The following is a 23,313-nucleotide window of genomic DNA, read 5'->3' as shown; positions in this document are numbered from 1 at the left end:
CCTTTCCAGTCACCATCAGTGCCTCATGCACGAGGACCGTTCACCAGCTGTGGCCAAAGGATCCTTCCCACATGCCGACAGCCACGTGTGGAGCACGACTTATGCCACCATGGCCACCAGCCCCAACATCAAAGCTCTCAGCAGTTGGGACGTTCGTTCCAAGCATAGCATGTTCGTCATGACAGCTGCTTGTCTGCATAGATGCTCTGTGGCACCAGTCCACAATCCTCATGCAGACCGGCTGCCTCTTCATCCCACAGGAAACAAACTCCAACCTGCCTCTTAAATCCAAGCTTGAAAACTAAAGGCCTAACTCTCCTGGTAACATGGGCAAGAACAGAAAGGATGAGGTGGGGAGGGGAATTGCTCTGAACTGCATTCAGGTCTTTTAGGCACCCAGTTTGACAACAGCAAAGGAATTCTTGCTCCCCCAGTTTCAGCAGCCTTCCTGGGAGGAGGAGGAAGAAAAAATATCTGTTGTGTTCACTAGGATCCTCACTGCTCTTCTTTTCAATCTGATGGCATTAGAAATGGCAAGAGTAATCCGCTCAAGCACCAGCAGCACAAGAGGACCTCCTTCATACAGGTACATTGTTCAAGAATTTTATCTATCAAGAAGTCCTATTTTTTTTGTGTATCAAGTTTAGAGGAGAGCAATGCATAACATTCTTGAAATTGTTTTTAACATCACCACTACCACAAAGGAATTTCTTACACTCTTTTCTACAGTGAACCAAGGCTATAACTGAATGGGAGCATTTACACAGGGATTCCTACATGGTTTAACCTCACCTTCTCTCCCACCAAAGGCATACTCCCAAAACCAACGACTGTATAGCCAAATTCTCAGCGTGTGCAAATCAACAGGGCTAGGTCAGACTTAGAGCTAGTGTTAAACTGGTAACATCTGCTAAAGCACATCAACTAAGGATGTGACCGATGAAAGTGCATTTTGAGTAGAAAGAGGTTCCTTTCTGCTAGCTAAACCAGAAAGGCCTGGATGATTATCAGCAGCCTATTACAACTGCTTTAAAAACTGTGTACGCAACCAGCAGTTTCATTAGAAATATTGCATTTGATTTTCACTCTCTGTTTTAATGGCCCTACGCACAGACAGAATTAAAGTGTGACTGAAGCTGCAAAAGCAGAAGTAATTGCAGTTACCTATTACACACCCAAATCACTTCAATAACACATAGATGTGCTCTGCCTGACAATATACTAACTGGCACCATGTGGGAGCCACGTAATTGTTGTTTATGGCACGGAAATACTGCGTCTATGTGAGAAGTTAGCATCTTCTGTGAGTTTGTGTGAAGTTCAAGCTCATTACAACTCTATGTTTATGTTTGCATTGAGAAGCTTGGCTTCTGAGCACGGCAGCAGGGCTTACGATAACACCCTAATAGTGCAGGAGTGTCCCTGTGCAAGTTCAATGTTGTAAAACTTTACACCTTTGGTGAATTCATCTCAACCCTACTCCTCCTCAGAAAGCACAATGCTATTAACTCAGCCAAAGATGCTGATTTTTGCACTACATCTCATTTAATTCAAGAATTTGGCATGATTAAGAGAGCCTGTCAGTGCAGCAACAGTGCTGATTTGTTACATTAGCACAGAGACAGAAGCAAAACCAACCATACAAGATGCAGGTTGGGGGTCCCAGCCCTGGGATGGGGGCTCCCAGCGCTGCCTCTCTGGTGACGTTGGTGCTTCTGGGGAGCTACCAGTAGTGAGTGCCTTAGTGGGCTCTGAGTTTTTGCCCCTTAGGGGTATGCACAAAGAGAGAGAGAGAAAAAATGAAAAAGGTAACGTTAAAAAGGAGAGGGGGGAAAGAAGAGGAGAGGGAGAAAAGAGGGGGAAAAGGGAAAAGAGGGGGGAAAGAGGGGGGAAAGGGAAAAGAAAAAAAAAATGAAAAGGAAAAAGAAAAAAAGAAGGAAGAGAAAAGGAGAAGCCAAAAGAAAAAGGAGAAGCTAAAAGAAAAGGAAAAGCTAAGAAAAAAAAAGAAAGGAAAATACAGAAAAAAAGCTACAAGAAAAAAAAAAAGCTAGAAGAAAGGAAAAGGTAAAAAAGGGAAAAGAGAAAGGTTAAAAAAAAAAAGGAAAACGAAGAGGAGATACGGGAGAAGACCGGAAAAAAAAAAAAAAAGTGTTAAGAAAGAAAAAGGGAAAGTAAAGGCAGGCGAGGAGGTGCCCCCGGCTGGGCGCGCCGCCCGCCCGGCTCCCGCTCGGCTCCCGCACGCCGGCACCCGCCGCCCTTACCGCACCGCCGCCTCCCTCCATCTTCCATCGCCGGCCGCGGCGGATCGCAGCCGCCCTCCCGCGAGGCCGCGCCGTGCCGTGCCGCGCCGCACCGTGCCGTGCCGGGCCGGGCCGGGCCGTGGCGCCCTGCCGGCCCCGCAGCGCCGGCGGCGGAGCCGGGCAGCGCGGCCGCGGGCGGCCCCAGCTTGGTGGGCGCGGCGGGTCCGGGCCGGGCCGGCGGCGGGGCCGGGCCGGGCCGGGCCGGGCCGGGCCGGGCGGGGCGGGGCCGGGCCGGGCCGGGCCGGGCCGGGAAGGGAAGGGAAGGGAAGGGGGCTGGAAGGGGAAGCGAGGAGTGGGGGTGGCCGTAAGGAAGGGGAAGAGGAACGGAATGCACCACGTGCTCGTCAAAAAAAGATTGAATTTAAAAAAATGAAGAAAGAGGGGGGCTTTCGGGATTACCGAAGAACAGGGCACAAAACAGGCTGCGTACCCATAACGACGGCGCTTGTGAGCGGCGTTCCCCAAAGCCCGCAGGCGTCAGGACGTGCTGTGCTCTGCTGCGCTCCTAAATCCCCTAAGTGCTTCTCGCAGTCGCTGGAAAAAGCAATAAATTTTTTTTTTTTAAATGCCCTTTTTCAGCCCAGGGGCTTCTCCCTGCAGCCTGGCTCCAGAAAGCGAAAGAGCGCAGATGTCTCCAGAGCAGCCCCGTCGTCTGTGCCTTCTGAGCCGATTTATGTTTCACAGTTCACTGGAAGTTCTCCACGATCTTCAGGTTTCCGAGCACGCCATCACGCGCCGGGGTTTCTCTAACCAGAAACTACAACCTGTCCCTTCTAGCAAGAGACGGGTTTCCCCGTCAGAAGCTGCAGTTAGAAAATACCCCAGGGTCTCGCGGCCCCCCTCGCAGCAGCTACGCCAAGTAGCTGACAGGCTGGCGGGAGGAGGATGTTAGCTGCCTCCTCGCTTGCTGCGAATTTGTGCTTTGCTCACTAGCCGTCAAACGCTTTAATTTCTTCAGCTGCAGCAAGGCTTTCTGCTGGGCACCCAGGATTGATCGGGGTGTTATCACACTGGAAACCCGATGGGAAGTCATTGCCATTTCAGAGTTGGCCACGTGCAGTTTTGCCAGAGCTCCTCCACAGCCAGTGGCACTTTATCACCTGAGGACAAGGCATGGGCTGTGGACAGGACAGCAGTGAAGGGGCCATCCACTCCTGGGGACATGCAGCCAGGAGAAACCTCCCGCACACAGCAAGGGGTGCAGTGTGATCCCACCACCCGTCAGAGCCTGCTTCCACAGCCTTGGTGCAGTCACCTCCGGGGGATTTATCCCCGGCAGATGGGCCACAGGTCTGCATTTGAGCTGAGGGTAGTTGGGCATTCAGAAAGTCCTCTTCCATAGCCACAGCTTGGTGGCAAGGAACAGGTTCCTGCCAAAGGCCTTTTTGACCAGCAAACTGACTCTCACAGATTGCAATCATGAGTCTTAGGACTCTCTGAACCCTTTAATTCTGCTCCTGCCCTTGCACTGGAAAACAGAGCTGTCAGGTGGAAGGCAGCGTTGCTCCAGTCGCTTTGCTGTGAGGAAGGGATTTGGGCAGTCCTGGCACTGGAGGTGCACCACCACAAAGCCACTGAGACAAGCGTAGCGTGCCCGGCCCCCATGCTCTGGACAACGTATCTCTGCGGCCGAGGGGAAAGCGCAGCGTTGCCTCATTCCCCATTGCTCCCTGCCAGCACCAGGGCGATCTCAGCCTTTCAGTTTTCCAGCACCAGAAACAACAAAGCAAAACAAATCCTGTCCTCGCAGTGGAAAGGTAAGTCCAGGCAAAAAGCATGATGTGTCCTGGCCTGGAGCTTTCTCCATCTGGCTGCCCTGATGGCAGTAAAGCAGAGGCGGCAGCACCAGCCAGCCTGGAGCCTCCATCCAGCAGCATCACCCCATGCTCCTCCCAGCAGGGCCGTGTCACGCGGAGCTCACAGCACTCTTCCTAGCCCAAACACCTCCTTTCTCACCACTTTCTGCTCCACATTCACCCAACCACTGCCACACTTGCTTTCCATCCGTGCCACCTGGCAGGAGAACGAGGCCCTGCCGGTGCCTCCACCACCTGGTCCCTCAGGCCGGGCTGAGCCCTGGCCCATCCGTCTCTGGATGCGCACCACAAAGCGTGGCAGCCCCGGCGGGGCAGGAAGGAGTGCTGGGGGGCTTCACCTTCTCCCAGCCTTGCTTGAGGAGCCAGGCGCTCGTCTGCCCCCGCGCTGTTTTGTCCCATCTGCTTCGTGTGCCTCTGAGGCCCCAGGAGCCAGCGCAGGGGCACGGTCTGCGGATTCCCCATCTGTGCCACATCTGAGCTGGCTAACGCAGCGGAAAAAAAACACCCAGTGTCTGGGTCTCCGAGGAGGTGATTTGCTCCGTCTGCCTCCTCCCAGGCAAGGCTGAGGTAATGTTGGTGCCGGCCAGGAGGCAGCTGAAAGCAAAGACACTTTTTGGGGGGTTTGTGGGGGCTGGTACCACTCTGTTCCACGCAAGTGCTTGCCGCACAGACCTGGGCACATAGGTGGCAGCTGCGGCTGCTGCACTTCAATTTGCCTTTTTTTCCTATTTGTGTTCAGTTGAGAAGAATTTGACATTTTCTCGCTGGCCCTGGCTTCTGGCCTGAGTCACCCAGATGTTTGGGCTGCCGGGAATACGCTCTGTGCCATAAGGCTAGGAGAGAAGAGTGTTTGCTGGCTTTGGGGAGGATGATCCACAAGCCTCCGCCACGCTGGCATCTAAGTGAGTTTGCTTCACTGCTAGGGAGGATGATGGGATTTGGCACCACCCGCCCCGAGGTTTGCACAAGGGAAGGCAATATTTCTTACACCATCAATCATCAATTCTTGCACCGGGGCCATATTAAATCCCAAAACATTACTATGAACAGGCACTCATCAGAGAAATGGGACGTTTATAGTGCTTTAATGAAGGAAATCTATGGTTTTTGTCCAAAAACTTGATATAAGTTTTCAGTTAGCTACATCAAAAGATGATTGCAGCAAAAGCTGGCACAAAAAAGCAGTTATGAGTGCTGTCATATCTACAGAGTGCTCTGAATTGCTTAAGGATTTAAGTTCGACCAAATGGCATGTATTTTAACACAGACCAATCTATGGGGAAAAACAAGAGAGAGAGAGAGGCGGAAACCCAGCAGCCAACCTTTGTGGAGGTGTCAAACAGTCAACTCAGCATGAATTTGCAGCCTGGTTTAGTGGGTAAGCTGCTGCAAATCCCGCAGCAAAGGGCACTGACACCACCCCCAGGTCCCCATGCCGCCAGCTACCAGTGGCAGCGGGAGCAGCGCGGGTGAGCTGGAGACGTGCAAAATGTGAGGGCAGGCAACCCGGCTGCCAGATGGGTGACCAGGACACAGGAAGCTGGAGTTGAGGCCAGGAGCTGCGGGATACGATGGATGGCAGCGTGAGAAGCTGATGAAAGCACCAGGAGGGACGGGATCGCACAGGAGCAGTCGTGCCAAACTGCACAAGGAGGTGCTGGGGGTGACTGTGGGTCTGGCATTGCTGTGACAGTGCCTGTTCTGGGCCTGCTGGCACCGTCCTCTTCCCATGACTTCCGAACACAAACATTGATCTTCTGGGTCAAAAATTCACTGCTGAAAATACCTTCTCTCACCACCCTACCCCCTCAGAAATTAAAAAAATGAAAAGAGTATTTCACAATAAGTGGTCTGTAAAGAATAACCAATGCATAACCTCTGTAATCTTTTGGCCATAAAGGTGCTCTCTTGCTCATTATTCCCCTCTCACAGGGAGATGAGAGGAGTACAGGAAACTCACTTCCAATTTATTCCTCCTCATTCAAAGGGGAAAAAACACATGTAAGCCATCATCCAGGTGCTCGCCAGAAAACAGCTCAGGACATTGCATTTCAAATCAAACGGAGATTGCCTCTTTCCATGGGGGAAAGAGAAGGCTAGCAATAAAATAATAATAACAATACAAAAAAATAATAATAAAAAAAGAAAACGCCACCAGAAACACCATTACCCACAGATGGAAATACTGAGTTAATCATTTATTGGATTTTCTCCTGTGTGTCTGGACTTCTCTGGAAACAGCTGCAAAAACATTTTTTTTCTTCTTTTACTCAGAAGAACAGAGTCACAACCCTTTCTTTCTGACTTAAGCCTGGAAAAGTAGCTGTAACGGCACAAGGGGAACAGCAGATACGGAGGTAAGGTCCACGCTGGGAAAGAGCTGGGCATGTGTAAAGAGAGTAACCTTTCTATTATTTTTAAGAAAAGACAGACAGTGGTAATAAATCATTACAGTAAAGCCCTGGGTGGCAGCCATGGCAGGGAAAGGGCCAGTGCACACACGGCAGGTTAGCTGGTGTTATTGTGGGGAGTGGTACTAAGATCTGTGCCAGCATCATCACACTTCACCCAGTTCTTTCCTTGCAGATGCTCCAGCTGAGCTGGCTTTTCACTCAAAACGCCTGGAAATTTCTCTTTCAGGGGTTAACTGATTCTTGCCTTGCTTCTTCCCCCATTGACAATTCCCTAGAGTCTTGCCATGCCCAGGACACTGGGAAATGTGATTTTTCCAGATCCTCCGTCTCTTCTCTCCAGAGATTTCACTTCCCTCCTTCCTCCATCTGACATGTTCCTTGGGAGAAAAGGAAATGACAGACATTCCCTGCCTGCGCAGCCAGATAGTGATATTTGCTCTTTAACTGGCCAAAATTAGAGCATTTGATGGGAAATCTCATCCATCCTCTTTGGAGATCTCCAATCTGACATTTCTCCCTGAAAAACCTCACAGCACAGGTACCTCCCCTGATGTGCCTGTCTCTGTCCTTCAGAAGTGTCCTTATTAGCCCCAGTAAAATTGGACGACACAGAAAATCCTGATGAATGCCCTGCTTTGTAAGGTTCGCGGTTACGTCCTGGGACTCTGCTGTTACTTCCTCTCTTAATCTCTTCCCTCCCTCACCTCTATCAAATCTCTCTTTCTGGCCTTCTCTTCAGTAAAAAGGGCTGCAGGGTCCCCCAATCAGCCTGTCAGCACTGGGTCTGTACTTCCTGAGCAGGCCACCAGTGACAGCCGAGAGCACCCTCCATTTCCTGGGCAGGCTGGAGAGCTGGTCGATGAGGAACCGCATGAAGTTCAACAAGGGCAAGTGCAGGGTCCTGCACCTAGGGAGGAATAACCCCAAACACCAGTACAGGCTGGGGGCTGACCTGCTGGAGAGCTGCTCTGCAGAGAGGGACCTGGGAGTCCTGGGGGAAAACATGGTGGCCATGAGCCAGCAGTGTGCTCTTGTGGCAAGAAGGCCAGTGAGATCCTGGGCTGCATTAGGGATAGTGTAGCCAGCAGGGAGGTGATCCTGCCCCTCTGCTCAGCCCCGGTGAGGCCACACCTGGAGCATTGGGTCCAGTTCTGGGCTCCCCAGTACAAGAGGGACATGGAGCTACCGGAGTGAGTCCAGAGGAGGGCTACAGAGATAATTAGAGGAATGGAGCACCTGTCGTACGAGGACAGGCTGAGAGAGCTGGGCCTGGTTAGCCTGGAGAGGAGTGAGAAGAAATCTTATCAATGTGTATAAACATCTGAAGGGAGTGTGTTAAGAGGATGGGGTCAGTCTCTTTTCAGTGGTACCCGGTGGTAGGATGAGAAGCAACGGGCACAAAATGAAACACAGAAATTCCCATCTGAATATGAAGAAAAGCTTCTTTACTGCGAGGGTGACAGAGCACTGGCACAGGTTGCACAGAGAAGTTGTGAAGTCTCCTTCTCTGGAGACACTCAAAACCCACCTGGACACGATCCTGTGCAACGTGCCCAGCTTGGCAGAGGGGTTGGACGAGATGATCTCCAGAGGTCCCTTCCAACCTCGGCCATCCTATGATTCTGTGATTCTAGCACTGATAATGCATCACACCAGCCCCACAAGTCAATCTGCCAAACGCAGCTGGACTAACAACCAAGAGAAGAGTGTTTTCCATGAACATCAACATCATCTTGAAAAGACCTTTGGCACTAAGGAAAGTCCAGAAGTATTCAAAAGTGCACTCAATCCAACACGCAGGGGAGGGGACCACACTGCATTTGAGCAGAACAGAAATGCTGCAGGTGGTCTCTTCCCTTCCAGAACAACATACAGGATTCTACAGAATGATATCCTTTCTAGGGAATCCTTAGCTAGTCTCACATAAATCATTTTGGTCTTGACCTCCAAAAGGAGATGCCAAAAACTGAAACTGCATGGTATGTTATGATCAAGGGAAACTTACATTTCAAGCCAAGGTACTGTGGCTTTGTGTTTTTGGTTTCCTGAGACACTGGGATCCTCCTGTAAAATCCCCTGTATGGTTTTCCCCAGCTCATGTGTGCCTTCTTTCTTCTGCCACAGATTATTCAGACTAGACTGGGACTGCACATCAGATGCCAAGCCACGGAGAGTGGAGGGGAAGAGAGGGATGTGCTCTGCTCAATGGCCTTTTTTTTTTTTTTTTTTTTTTTTTGGTAGGGTAAGTATCACCTTTTAACAGTGCTAACAGTGTGTGGAAAAACAGAGTCAGAGGAGGACTTCATTGGCATGCTACAAGCGGCTTTCAGAGTCAGGCAAGCATAAGACATATCACCCCACAGTCCTCCCAAAAATGGGATCATTATGTCCCACAACTCTGGGACAGTGATGCAGCAGCCACTACCTGAAATGCTACAGCTGCAGAGTGAATTAATACCATTGAAAATGAGACTATTAAAACCAACCAAATAAAGCAGCCTCACCGTGTTGGAAAGGTGACAAGGAGAGATGGGTTGGCCATCTATGTTTCTTCTCACTGTCTTTACTGCAAGCAGCAGGACTCTGCTAATTGGACATGAGAAATTCCTCCTCATGCAGGTATTGCGTCTCATTTTACTTCTTCAGTCCAACAAGCAGAATGGAGCCCTTTAGGCAAATGAGATGTCAAACAGCCATGTTCAGCTTTCCAGTGAGGGACATGATATTTCCTTGTCTCAGCCTGCATGCTTAGGAGAAAGGGCCAACTATTGACTTAGGTTTCAATAGTGTGTATAAAAAAGACCACTTTTACAGTGTTTTAAGTCCCCTGCACAGTTCTCATCCACTCTCCAGTTCCCAAATCTCTCTCCTCCTCCCATGTGATATTGCAATACATTTTCAGGAGTGCCATTTCCATACTGGAATGAAGCATGCAGTCACACTAACAAGATCTGTTTCCTCTCCTTAGACAAAACAGCCAAGGATGTGGGTAACAAACAGCTAGAAATGACCCTGTTCATCCACATCCCTCCTCGGATCTCTCCATACAGTGAACACACGAGTCACAAATGACGGATGCAAGGTTACAAATAGACAATTAAGCAAATTTCACTTGGACAGAGCAAGTCCAGCAAGTGTGGACAAATTGATAATGATTTTGGTTGGAAGGGAAAGGTTTCTGCAGACGGTTCTCTTGACAGGTTTTTCTAAACAAAGAAAGACACAGTTCCCACAGCAGAGAACAGAAGCCAAAGCCAAAGAAGACCTGAGCCGAAGATATTATGTGTTTCCGGTGGGAGAGTGACACCAGAGACAGATCACGGTACCAGGTACAACACCATGACAACAGCCTCCAGTTTGCAGCTCACGGGGCTCTGTTGTCAGCTGTGGGGTATAGCATTTTCTCCTATCCATAGCCCTTTTCCTGGAGGCAGTCTGCCAAACAAGGGGGCTGCACAGCCTCCTGAGTTAACATCATCTTTATAGGGTCATATAAAGAGATTAAAAGCCCTAGGGGAACAAGAGCCAATAAGTCCATTCCTGGGAGGATGTAGTAAGAAGCGAGGCATAGCTTCGCGTCAGATGATGGGAGTATATGCATAAATCACACACTGAAACTGTATGTAGAAAAGTAGCTACCAGGGGAAGACCCTGTCCTCTCTTTTCATGCAAATCCCCTACAGTGTTTACTGGTCCTCTCCAAAGTAAGACCCGAGACCTCCTTTCAAACCCTTCTATGCTCTTTCTTCCCTCCCCAAATGTCAAGCTCAGCATGTATCCACTAAATTTCTACCCTCTCATGTGCCTCCCCATTTCCTCACAACACCAGCCACCTCTTGCTCCTCACAGCCCTGGCCTTCTACAGCACTCAAACCCAGACCCCAGCACAGGAGCTCTCAACTCCTCTGTCCTCTTGCTTTGTACCACTGCTGCCTCCTCAAGGAAGGGTCCCAGCCCTACTGCCGTACATTTCCAGTTTCCCAATCCCTATCTCTCATGCAATCACTTATCTGCTTAATGTTGCTCTTTCCCTAGCTAGTTGTTCATTCCCACCCTGCCCCTGGCCAGAGGTCAACACTCCGTCAGTGAGATGGGTACACAGACTTGACATTCAACATCCCTTTCTGCATAAGCAGCAGAAAAGCTGTAGGAAGCTCCCACCCACCCCACTTTTAGTCCTGCCTGCCATCTGGAAGCTGTGCCAAATGCCAGATCTATCCAGGCCCACTCTGTGCAAACAGAATGCTCTACCCAAGAAGCATTACTTTCCATTTGAGCTTTTCTTTCTACATTTTCCCCCCAAATGAATGGCTGCCATCACCTTTAGTCCTACCTCATCCCCACCCTCCTGTAACTCAGCCTTTATTTTCCATCTGCAACTGGATGAAACAGCTCCTGCCTGTTCCTGGGCTAGCACTCAGGATTAGTTTTCACAATTTCCATACATCTTCCTCCACACCCTAGGTGGCTATACTGAAAGCCAGGCTAGTAGGCTATATAGCATCTACCTCTTTTTGTCTCCTTACTTTCAGGAAATTCTCACTTGGACTGCAGAAGGCATGAAATGGACTGACTATACAGTACTCTAGCATAGAGATCCAATCTCCTGTAAAGTGGGTTTTATCTCAACAACTGAGTGTGTTGGTGGACATTGTCTGTCATTTTCCATTCCATATCACTCACCATCTCCATGTGGATCCAGATGAAACTGATGTGCTGCTCCTGACTCCTTTGAATCCAGAAATCCTTCTTTACTCCATTTCTGAGAGTTTGAATTTTTCTCCTTTAACATCATACTGAGTCTTTACAGCTCCATAAAACCAACTTTACTACTCCATAACTATCCCAAGTTCAAATCCAAGTCCAAATTCAGCACAAGGGAAAAAGCCACTCACTCCCACAAGCATGTGTTCCTATCCTTCAAATTTTTTTTTCCATTTATATTTCAAATTAGGATACTAGATTTTTGATAGCTGGTGCAGAAGCAACATGCTGTTTTCCTCCTTTTCTTGGATTTCGGAAGGACTTGACTCCTTGCCTGAAGAACACATTAGATTCCTGTTTTCTGAGAGAAATAGAAATGAAGAGTTATGCATGGTGATGAAATGATAAGTATCTGAGACAGTTGCAGGAGATACAAACTTGGGTTGAAAGTCTGTTGGAGTCAGGGAAAGCTATCACTTACTGCATTGGCCTTTGGAGCCTCCTGTGGTTCAAAAAATGTTGGGTTCTTCCCAAATGTTAGATTTCTACTGGCTATCTTAAATTTAAATTTTTAGTCTGTTTCTGATCCTGCTGAGCACATCAACCTTCACTGCTTAGGGCAGCAGTGACAAACAGTCAGCACTGCTCAGGATCAGGCTGTTGTGCAAGACAAACAATTGTTAATTATAGTTTTTCATACTGGCAGACTTCTCTGAAGTCCAGGGCACACACTCATGAATTAATCCTCCTACATCACCTGGTAAAAAGGCAAACCTTAGCATTCTCACTTCTCAGATGAAACAACTGAGGTAGAGAAGTTAAATGATGTGAATGACATGATCAAACCACAGATGCAAGCAAGTGTTAGAGTCAATATGAAAGGTCTGCTCTCTGCATAGCAATAAACCAGATGTCTTTCTGTGTGGTGCCTCTCAGTCAGTCCCTACTAACCACATGCTTCAGTCCCACTGCAGATAGTTACTTACCTACATCAAGTTAACCAAGGCACACAAGTGCTTTATAAAACTGGAACCCAAATATCCCAGATCCATACGCACATTTTCAGACGTTGGTCAAGCGCAATGCTGAGGCAAGAGCTCCAGCACATTTACCACATCCATAGCCCCACAAAATTGTCAGACAGCACAGCTGTCTCAGGAGCCCGCCTTGCTCAACTGAGCCCTCAAGGAAGGCCTCAGTTTCCCTGTGTTGCCTGAGTCTGAGCTGTTGGAACTGGAAAAAGAAGAGAATGATCTACTGCAGCACTCAGATTTGTCTCTACTCCCTCCCTGCTTGAGTAAGTAATACTTTTCAATCAGTAAGCCCAAATAAATAAACCTAACTCACAACTTGGGTTTGAGTTTGAAGGGATTAGCTGAGTTGGATGAGAGATCTTTACCTCTTTTAGTAGGTCAGTATTTGTTGATGAGTTAGCAGCCCCCTTGGAACCAATAAAAGGTTGGTTTCCTATATGTAAAATAAAAAGCTCCACCTTTTCCGAAGAGTTCCTCATGCAGCAGTTCTTTAGACACACCTATGAAATTCAGACATATTTACATTGGAAGTTAGCAACAGCCAAGAGAACAATGGAAAACCCTTCTCCTTCTCATAATGGGAAAGTGATTATTGCCAAAATAACTTGCTTAAATAATGGACTAGCTTAATTAATAGCTTTGATCTCAAACAAACAAATGAAAACGAATACTGCAGGCTTATGATGATCCAAAATGTCCATATCATATGGTGGCATGACAGGAATCCTTCTACCTGCAAGAAATGCAGGGAATCTGTTTTTGAAATGCAACATGAGCATTTCAACAGGCAGTCTTTGTATAAAAGCTATGGGCCTCAAGCTATACAGCAGAACTTGATGCAGCCTGAGGATTTGCAGGTTCCTCACCAAGGATGTCTTCTGCATATAAAACATTCAAAGATATTAAAAAGACAAATTGTGCTATGTGCAGTAGGGTCACCTGGCAAAAAGAGACACCCAATGATCCTTTCTTTTTTACATTTAGAAAGACATGGTTGAATTTAATAAAGGATGGAAGTTCTCTGGGATCCAAATGATATTTTATAAGAGTAGGGAGTGCTTGGCATAGACCCCAAAAGTCTCCTTTGGCCAATGTGTGTTCATGGAGATCTGGTAGAGGACATTGGTGGAAGTGAATCGACTGACATCTTCTGTCGTAACAGCCACTGCCAGCATGAGTTTTCCTATGTATCAGACCCTGTAAAAGGTGTGGGTGATGGTGATATGGCAATATACATACCACGCGACCTGTTGCTTATGACTAATGCATCTGTAGCCACCAAGACCTTCTCTAAAGTTGACAAGACAATCCACTGGTCAAAAACTCCCTGCATGGAGTGGAATCATTCTCAGGGGTTGGGACCACGTAATTCAAACAATTTTGCTGTGACTGGCTGAACAAATATGCGGAAAACTCACACTCTTGGGATGGATTGGAGAATGAAAGCCACCCTGAAGAGGAACACAGTGGAATGCTTTCAAATATCAAAGCATATTGCAGTAAATAAGGTACACTAACAACCACCCAAAACTGTTCATACAGCTACAGTTTACCCTGTGGTACAGGGAAAAAAAAGAAAAAAAAAAAAAAAAAAAAAAAAAAAAAAAAAAAAAAAAAAAAGAAAAAAAAAAAAAAAAAAAAAAAAAAAAAAAAAAAAAAAAAAAAAAAAAAAAAAAAAAAAAAGAAAAAAAAAAAAAAAAAAAAAAAAAAAAAAAAAAAAAAAAAAAGTAAAGAATGCCTTCTAACCATTGCTTCTTAGCCAAAAAGGTCATAATTAGATGGGAATGACATTTTCAAGAGCTGTTGTTTTGCTATGAATCATACAAAAAGGAGACATTAGCTGTCCTGGAAGGCAGCACTTTTTACTGTGATTCTCCTGTTCTCCCCTTGCCATATCCTTCAACCCATTGCCTTAAATTCTCCTACGCCTACTCCCAAAAGAAGGCACTGTCACAGGCAGGAACCAAACCCAGTCCTTCTGAAATCAGTCCTGTCTTTCAGCCACAAGGCTGTTTTCAGCTCCTGTGCTCACAGACTGCTGCTGCAGTAGCAGCACCGAACATAGGACCAGAGAGGATTCAACCAGACCAGCCTGGGACAGAGTTTCATATTCACTGTGTGTCCCTGGGGAGTGTGCTGGATTTGGTCCCTTGGTTTTTGAGGTGAAGACTTTCTCTTGAGTGCCAGACTTGACCAACTCACAGGCAGCTGCAGCCTGATTAAACAGTGCTCTTTTTAGCCCAGTTTTCTAAGAAAACAGAGCTTACGGGGTTACGCTACCTGTTATCTGTTTGTTCATCTGCCCCGCCTCCTGTAGTATCTTTTGAACCAGTTAGCTAATTTCAAACAGAAGTAGGACAGAGGTCTCGGGGAAAGTTAGGTTAATGGAAATCAGCACTTGATCAGTGCTTGTTCTGCAGAAAAGACACAGAGAAGCACATCCCTTCTGGCAGCAGTCAGCATTTGCTAGTGGTATACACATTTAGGCAATTTTCTTGCCTGCTATAGGTGACCATGAAGACACAAATGGAAGACGGGAAACACTGATAGAATTGCATGAAGTAGGGCTATAAGAGCGAGTCCATGGGAATGGGACTTCACATGTCACACTCGTTATTACTGTTGGTTGAAGTTCCTCATGATTTGCGTGCACCGCTGTCACAGGTAATTATTGGTGATGCAACATCAGCAACACAGCAGGTCCCGTTGAAATGCTACTGGCTCTAACTAGAGGACTTCTAAGAAAAAGAAGTGGCTACCTGGCTACCTTCCCTGGTTACCAAAGTGCAACTTTTTGGTAAATACCCAGGTTGCTGCCCCAAAGTCTTGATGGTGCTTAGAGGGTTGGCTACGAGTAAATACGTTACTCAGCACTTGGTCAAAGTGTTACCATTTTACAGAATGCTGTGTTTACTGTTATTGCCCCAACATTTGGAGTAATTCATCAGAGCAGAGAAAAGAGATCTGCCACTTCCCTGCTGGCTGCAGAGTTTCTTAGATTGTCTTTCCATTGGCCGGGAAGAATGGACCCTGCATGCCTCGTGGACTACTACTCTTGTGTCCACAGTCCAGTTTAAAAAAGGTAATCTAGCTCATACTTGCTATGTAAATGCATGATCACCATTTCAGCCATTCCTAGTAATTCCAGGCCTGGATATCCTACTTTTTCCCAGCAATCTTTTCAAATGTTTCACTATCTTAACAAGTGGAAAACATCTAATCAAAATTTCCCTTCCTGTAATTTCAGCCTGTGGCTTTTATTTTATCCGCCATGGACAAAGAGAACAGATTACGCCTTTCTGTCCTGAAGCACTCTTGTAATTACCTGAATAGGGATCACATAACCATCAGTACTATCTTCTCTAAATTAAAACAACATTGTTTTTTGTTCAGCCTTTCCTGTACATCCTGCTGCCTGTGTTGAGACAGACCTGCCTGCTGGATAAAGCAAAAATGCAGAAGTCTACGTTCTCATTAGAGGTGAACAGTGATTACTGGAGCTGCCTGTCACCAAGTATGAGGAAAATGTTCCATGCTTACAGACCACACATTCTGGGGACCCGGAGCTAGAAATACCTGGTTTCAAAGCCAAGTTCTGCTTTTGCCAGTCTGTCTGGTCCTAGACAAATTGGCTCCCAGTTCACAACTCCTTCACTTGACAGACAGGTCTAGAAATAACAATTTGCTTAACTTAGCATATCATGACCAAGGTAATAAAGTTGGAGGCTGTGCAGATGTTGTAAAGTGTCGTGGAAGAGATGATTGTTATGACAGACTTCCATGTGTGTTCTCCCTTACAAGTTATTTTAAAAATTTTGTTCTGAAATACTACAGGTGTCTAAAAAAGATAGTTCTTCAAGACTGACTACATCAAACTGCTGGGATATCAATAGCTTCCAAGTAAACACAGTGACGTGCAGGACCTCAGAATACCAGGATCCTATTGGTAAGTATTGATATTTGAAGCCCTTCACATGAATGACTAAACTAATTTGCCTATCATTGCTGTGACTCATGGGTTTCCTAGTAGAAAGCCGATTCTGCTGGGAGGATTCTCTAAAATGGGTATATTCCTGCACCCTAAGGTGCTTATAACATAAGGTGCTTATGAGTATCAGAATGCTTTCTAGTTCAGGCTGTTCTTTATTTTATTTTATTTTATTTTATTTCATTTTATTTTATTTTATTTCATCACTGCAGTAGATATCTACCTGGAATCACTCAAATGTTTACTGCCATTCAAGACTTTCCCTCCAGATTGGAACTTCACATACAATCATTTTCCTTTAGCTGTATTGGTCAACAGATTCTTTATCAAAGCTTCTTGTGCAATTGTATTGACTTCCTAACAAAACAAAACAAAACAAAACAAAAAATATTTGGTTTGTTCTGTTTTTAATAGACTAAAATGTAAGAGAGATCAAGAGATCTATCTGCAATAACAATCATCTTCTGAAATATTGGCAATGGCATATTAGAACACATGGGTGTTTCTTGTTTTTACTGTTTATTGAAAGAATTTGTTCCACATGGCTTGATGTAAGCAGGTAAAAAGAAGTCTGTATTTTTTTATTTTTCTTTTTTTTAAGGAAGTGGGCACTGATGTATGTCACAGTGTCCAGGTGATCCAAGCCCACCTGCAACTGTTTTTCACATTGCATGCCCATTCAGTTTGTACCTGCCTACCTGCAGTTTGTTTGGGTGCTCTGTTCACTTCTGCATGGTACCAGGAGTGCTGAGGTATCTCACAGCTCTTGCTGCCTAATACCACTTTAGGGATTGCTTTGAGGAGCCTGGTGGCAGAACTTGTCTGTTCTGCTCCCAGTTTCCATCTCCTTAGCCTATCAGTTTATTTAGCCAAGTTATATCCTGCTCAGCATGTTCAACCTGTGCTCACCACAGGTCTCTCTCAGTTAGATGAGGTAGTCCAGCCTTCAGCTGTGCTCTCATTACACCAAGATACAGGTGGGAAGGAGAGATGTGGTGAACAGACCATGCTGGCCAGATGCAGAGGTAGCTGACGAGTTCTGCAACAGCTGCAAATTTCCCTTGTGTGATTAACAGACCTGCAGCTCATTACCATAAACAGTAACAGCACCTCCTGAATTTTGGCAAAAAAATTCAGGGGAACTTCTCATCGAGTGGTACCAAGAAAAGCAGTTTTCTAGGGTGTCAGGGAAGAACAACTAAGGCAGGAAGAGAAGCCTATTATCAGTACACATTTCAATCTAACTACAGGGAAAGGAAGCTACAAAAGAGGCTATTTACTGCAGACTGGAAGAGGGAGACAACTTTTCTAGGCATGGGGGACAAGACTGTGTTTCTCCTGGAAAGAGATCTTTATCTATGCAGGGCATCAAAAAATAGAAGAGAGAGGTGAATTATTGGAGTTGATAATTTAGCCTTGCTCAAAAATATAACCCATTATTTTGGGCTTTTTTGTACAAAGACTCTCCAGGCCTCACTCCCAAACTCAGGAGATGAATTAGAGCAGAGGAGCTTGCTCACAATAAAACGACTGGCTGCCTCTAACCCCAAGGTGGCCAAACACAGGCATCACAGAGTTCCTTTCATTGACTGGGACTTGTGCTGCAGGCTGTGTGGGGAATGCCATTAAGTACTATTACTGGTGTTAGAGAGAGACTGAGATAAAGAACAAAATACCTAGAAAGTGTGTGTTTGCTGTGTGTCACCGTGGATGGTCCTCCACCCAGGTTAACCAGGCCCGCGGTAAATCAGCAACCCTCTGGTGCTGCACTGGTGTCTGCTGGGGCCAGGCTGTGCTGGGCAACGTGAGGAGAAGTGGCCAGCTGCTGAGCCAAGGTGCCTCAGCAGCACAGACAGCAGCAAGACTGAGGGGATGCACTCGTCTGAGAGCAGCCTGCTTGCATTCATCTTGGATCCTTGTTGGGAGAGGCTGAAAGAAATCATCCAAGCAAGGAAAACTGGCCATATTCGCCTCCCACACCCTCTTAGGCCTGCGTAGGACCATGCCTGTTCTCCTCATCTGGGCCAGGTATGGGATTGCAAGAATACCTGAAAGGTGCTTTCCACAGCAAGCCTTCTTGTGTTGGAATCTATCTTCCTTTATCAAATCTGATGGAATGAGTGCTTTTGTTTGTCTCCTCCATCACATAAGGCCTGCTGTCAGGACTCAGGTTAGGAGGCACAATATTGTTTCACCCTCAGCTGAAAGAATCCTCGATTTCTTCAGGTTAAACGTGTCCAGCTTGCTTTTCTTGGCAAGCAAACATGACTTTAGATCACACGTGCAACCCATGTTTGGCCAAATCCTAGAGAAAAAAATTGCTTTGCACCTCCAGAAACGAGCTTATTGTATGCAGCAAATAACAGAAGGCAATAGAGAAGTGTAGCTTAGGAAAGTGAAACTGGGTATTTCATTTGCATCTTTTGTAGGCTTTAATTTTACTGGGGAAAATGTTAATTGAGCTAATACCTGTGAAGTAAAAAGTCAACCCAGCTGGGTATTCCCCACATAAACCTTCATCTGCATACTCATGTCAACTCCTTTCCGGCACAGACCTTACAGTTCTCAGCTGCATTATGCTTGAAATACCCACAGTGGCAGAAGCCACCATATGTCACCCCATCTGTGAACATGTGCAGGCACAGCATTGGTTTTTGCCTAATCAACTGAAAAGGGATTAACTAAAAGGAGTATTTAATTCTCAGATTTTAAAAATATCACTCATAAAATGCAAGGAGATATTCTGAGGCGAACAACTGCAATTACAGTGGTCAAGTAATAAGCACAACACATTAATAAAGTCCTTGAACTTAATACTTATGAGCTATTGACAGGGAAGACTTTTTTTTTTTTTTTTTTTTTAAATCAGAGGTCTGGAATAAAACTATTTTACTATACAAAAAAATTGAAGTGATTAGAGGATTTCAATATGTGTGTTATCTTTAACATGTCCCTTCTTCTAGAATCATTATGGATTTCCCAGGCGTTAAAAAAAGAAAAAGGAAAGGAAAAATCATTTAATCAAGCTTTTAAGAAGCATGCCTTCTATAAAAGAACTGGGAACATATCTGAGTGTTTTCTTCTGTACTTAATTCGAAGAAACAGAGTGGCCCATTCCATAGTTTGTGCTATAGGTACTTGCAAGATGAGTGGAGAACATCTGATACAGTAAAATTTGTCTCCTCCTGGTGCTGATACAAACAACGACAAAAGGCACTGTGACATCCAACATAAGGCCCAAATGTTTATAAAAATCTAGCAGCATAAAGCAGCTCTCTAATTTCTTTCGAGACAGCTGTGCAGCCCTGCTCTGCCCTCTATCTTCTTCCCAAAGATCTAAGAAGCCAAGACGGTGGTCAGGGGCTGTGTCAAATGTCAGCCCATATTCAGGGTGTGGAGTGGACAAATGCAGAGTGTGGACAGCAGGGGCCTGCTTCCCAGAGAGATAAAGCACCGTGTTGCCTTCTCCAGCAAAGGGAAAACATGACATCACTGACCAGAAACCTGAAGATGACTCTGTTTTGAACATGTCCTCAGGCCCTGGCCACAAGGTGCAGCACAGTGACTCTCACCAGTGGTAAGACAGGGATGGCACTGGTTTGGGTAGGTATTCCCATTGTTGCCACACAGCAATTAATTATATATGATGTAGATTGTTTTGATAGGATGAGGATTGCAAAGTGGCTGGGAAAACCACGGAGGAAAATACTGAGTTTGGTAAGCTGTTACTCAGATTTTCATATGGAACAGCTGAGAAGATGGAAATGAGAAACTATTTACATGTTCTGGCCTACTGGTAAGACACCAAGAGGCTACATTATATTCAGGAATGCTGTCTTGTGCACAAACCAGGAAATCGTTCACTGCTTGCTCATCCAGGATCAGAACCACCCAGACCATGGGCAGCACGTAGAAGGAGAGATTTGTAAAAATGTAACAGGGAAAGCCTGTGTGTTACACTCAGGCTAAATAAGCACATTGCATACCCTTCTCAAGTTCTACCAATGGCATGGAACTGTAACCAGCTGCAGTTGTAAAGGAGCCACAAGAAGACCTACTGCCTGAGCACTTGAAAACAGCCTTTCTGTGGAAAGAACTTAAGCAGAAGGTTTCATGGAGAAAGAGAAGGAAAGCTCCTTGTTTTATCCTTTACACAAAAGGAAGACGAAAGCTGTGATTCACAAATTGGAACATCCTGCCTAGTGTAATAAGGACAGGTATCGTGCTTTCTCAGTTTCCAGAAGAGCTTAGCACTGATTTGCTTTCTCTGCATTTGTTTAAGCAAACATCACAAATGAAGTTAAAGCTGCTCCTGCAAGTGTTAAAGCCTTTGGTACAGATGGTTACCTTTATCTATTATCACCACCTCCAATTAGAGTATGAGAGAGATAAAAGATACTACCCAGTGCTTGCCCACACTCACAGGTCATTTACATACAGATCAGACTAAAAATGTTTCCCTGTGCCATGGGAAAATGATAATCGATTAAAATGTTGCATGGAGGGAATACAACACATAAATGCAGTATAGCAACAAATCACTTTCTTGCGTTTTTCCTCCATGGAGCTTTGGCTTCCACTAGTAACAAACATTTTAATAAACCATTTCTGCCTGGGGATCACTGGCAGTCACAGCGGCATGAATAGAAAACAGTATTTGATTCATCAACTCTACCAAAATAAAACATTATGAACAGGGATTATGCAGCACTATTTCTTTCACAAGATCAACACTGTCATTCCCATGTGTCCAATACTATCTGTGAGCTGCGTTATGTCTGCAAAACACAGCTCCTATTCACCATTTTGTGGAATGGTAAACAGCCCCATAAGTAGCAAATGAGTTGGATATACAGTCCTCTCACTCTGCCACTGTGGCTCTAAGTCGTCTGTTTTGAAAGAAGAATATTCCCCTGGACTTCTAGAAGAACATAAATGAGAAAATATCAGGGAATGTGGCAAACTCATGTTTGAGGCAAAAATGTAGAGCTGAAAGAACTGCTTTCTTAACAAGCTTTTCTTAGCCACTTCATTAGCTGAACTCATAAACAGTTTTCTCAAAGTTATGTCTGTATAAAATCATCTGTCAAATAGTCTCAGGGAATCATTTTGGGCCTACAATGAGTTCCACTGCTGTTTGTTGTACATTTTCCCTCTGCACTACATTGAACTGTTTTGCTCAAATACAAAAACCACATTCTTCTTTCTATTCCCTGACTACGCCAAAGAGGTTTAAAATCAAAGCGTCTGTTTGACTGTTCAGGTTAACAAGAACAAAACCTGCTTTTTATGACTACTCGATTCAAATCCTGGTTTCATTCCTGACAAAGAAGCAAACACAGGCAAAGTTGAAATGATAAAACTTTTACAAATGTAAAGGAATCTCCCAGCACAACATGGCTATGAACAACATTTATGCATCCATATAGTAAGAAAAACAGAGGAAGACCTTAAATATTTTGGAATTTGCCACTCATTCCCTGCCCTCAGCTGAAATACAATTTGTTTGTAAGTGGAAAAGAAAATCTGAAACAGGCAATTACTGCATCAGCAATCACACTTCATATGTGCTTCTGCTATAGAAACTATCACAATGATTCATGCCATGCTGCAAAAATGCTTTATTGTGTATCAAGCTCAGTGCTTTTAACATAAAAATGTAACCATGGGTAACACTTGCACGTGTACCTACAATGTATAAACACACTGCAGATTCTTCATTCTTTCCACACCATTCTCTTAATGTGTCTGCTAAAACAACTTTTTCCTTTCTCATTTTAATTTAGACCATCTTTTTTTCCTGGGGTTGTTGTTAACAAAAACTGTCTGTAATCAAGAGAAAAATCATGAAAGCTCCACAGAGAGTAGCATAAACTAGGCACAAAGCCATCATTTCCCTCTTCACCTTAATTCCGTGCAGAGGCTAACAAAGTCAGTTACCTGAGAGGGGGGGATGGCAGAAGGAATGTTGTAATTCTGTTAAGACGAATCCTGAGAAGGTATTGCCTTGTTACGTTAGTTTATATTGTTATTATTATTGCTACTATTATTATTGTTGTTGATGTTATTGTTGTTGATGTTGTTGTCATTGCTGAAGTTGTTGTCATTGCTATTATTATTGGCTTCCACAGGCCACCCTTCACTATGAAGTGGGAGGTATCTTTATTTATTATTTATAATTTATATTTATTATCAGCTGCACTGACACCCCCTTTGGGCCAGCGTTTGACCCTACAGAGGCAGACCAAGTCAGTCATCTGCTGGAGGGTAGGAAGGTCTTGCAGAGGGACCTGGACAGGTTGGGTCGATGGGCTGAGGCCAATAGGATGAGTTTCACCATGGCTAAGTGCCGGGTCCTGCACTTTGGCCACAACAACCCCATGCAGCGCTACAGGCTTGGGGCAGAGTGGCTGGAAAGCTGTGCAGAGGAAAAGGATCTGGGGGTGCTGATTGATGCTCACCTGAACACGAGCTGGCAGTGTGCCCAGGTGGCCAAGAGGCCAACGGCATCTTGGCGTGTATCAGAAATAGTGTAGCCAGCAGGACCAGGGAGGTGATCGTCCCCCTGTACTCTGCTCTGGTGAGTCTGCACCTCGAGTACTGTGTTCATTTTTGGGCCCCTCGCTAGAAGAAGGACATTGAGGCCCTGGAGTGTTTCCAGAGCAGGGCTACAGAGCTGGTGAAGGGCCTGGAGCACAAGTCCTGTGAGGAGCGGCTGAGGGAACTGGGGTTGTTTAGTCTGGAGAAGAGGAGGCTCAGGGGAGACCTCATTGCTCTCTGCAGCTCCCTGAAAGGAAGGTGTGGGGAGCTGGGGGTCAGCCTCTTCTCACAGGTAACTAGTGATAGGACTGGAGGGAATGGCCTCAAGTTGCGCCAGGGGAGGTTCAGGTTGGGAATGAGGAGACATTTCTTCTCAGAAAGAGCAGTCAGGCGCTGGGACGGGTTGCCCAGGGAGGTGGTGGCGTCACCGTCCCTGGGGGTGTTCAAGGAAAGGTTGGACGTGGTGCTTAGGGACAGGGTTTAGTGGGTGACGGTGGTGGTAAAGGGATGGAGCAG

At 45.8% G+C, this 23,313-nt stretch overlaps 1 protein-coding gene and 1 long non-coding RNA gene across 4 annotated transcripts in view; both read right to left on the bottom strand.

Moving 5' to 3' along the window:
• Window positions 1–6,212, bottom strand: part of PSD3 (pleckstrin and Sec7 domain containing 3) — a 113,221-nt gene extending 107,009 nt beyond the window's left edge. For 2 of the 3 annotated variants that reach the window (XM_040540100.1, XM_040540102.1), the window contains exon 1: window positions 2,262–2,419. In XM_040540100.1, coding sequence (XP_040396034.1) covers window positions 2,262–2,282 — 21 coding nt within the window. In that variant the 5' untranslated portion in view covers window positions 2,283–2,419. Of the gene's footprint in view, window positions 1–2,261; window positions 2,420–2,730 lie in introns of those variants that run through there. The other variant, XM_040540103.1, reaches the window with a different exon arrangement.
• A 1,603-nt stretch (window positions 6,213–7,815) lies between these two features.
• LOC121062168 lies at window positions 7,816–22,558 on the bottom strand. The gene is made up of 3 exons (XR_005815442.1): window positions 22,548–22,558; window positions 11,944–11,947; window positions 7,816–8,038 (listed from the first exon to the last, which is right to left on the bottom strand). It is a non-coding gene; the product is annotated as an uncharacterized LOC121062168 (long non-coding RNA).
• Window positions 22,559–23,313: the final 755 nt, after the last annotated feature.

This window comes from Cygnus olor, chromosome Z (genome assembly GCF_009769625.2).
Source record: "Cygnus olor isolate bCygOlo1 chromosome Z, bCygOlo1.pri.v2, whole genome shotgun sequence".
Classification (NCBI taxonomy): Eukaryota; Metazoa; Chordata; class Aves; order Anseriformes; family Anatidae; genus Cygnus; species Cygnus olor.
This window is presented reverse-complemented; position numbering and strand designations above follow the sequence as displayed.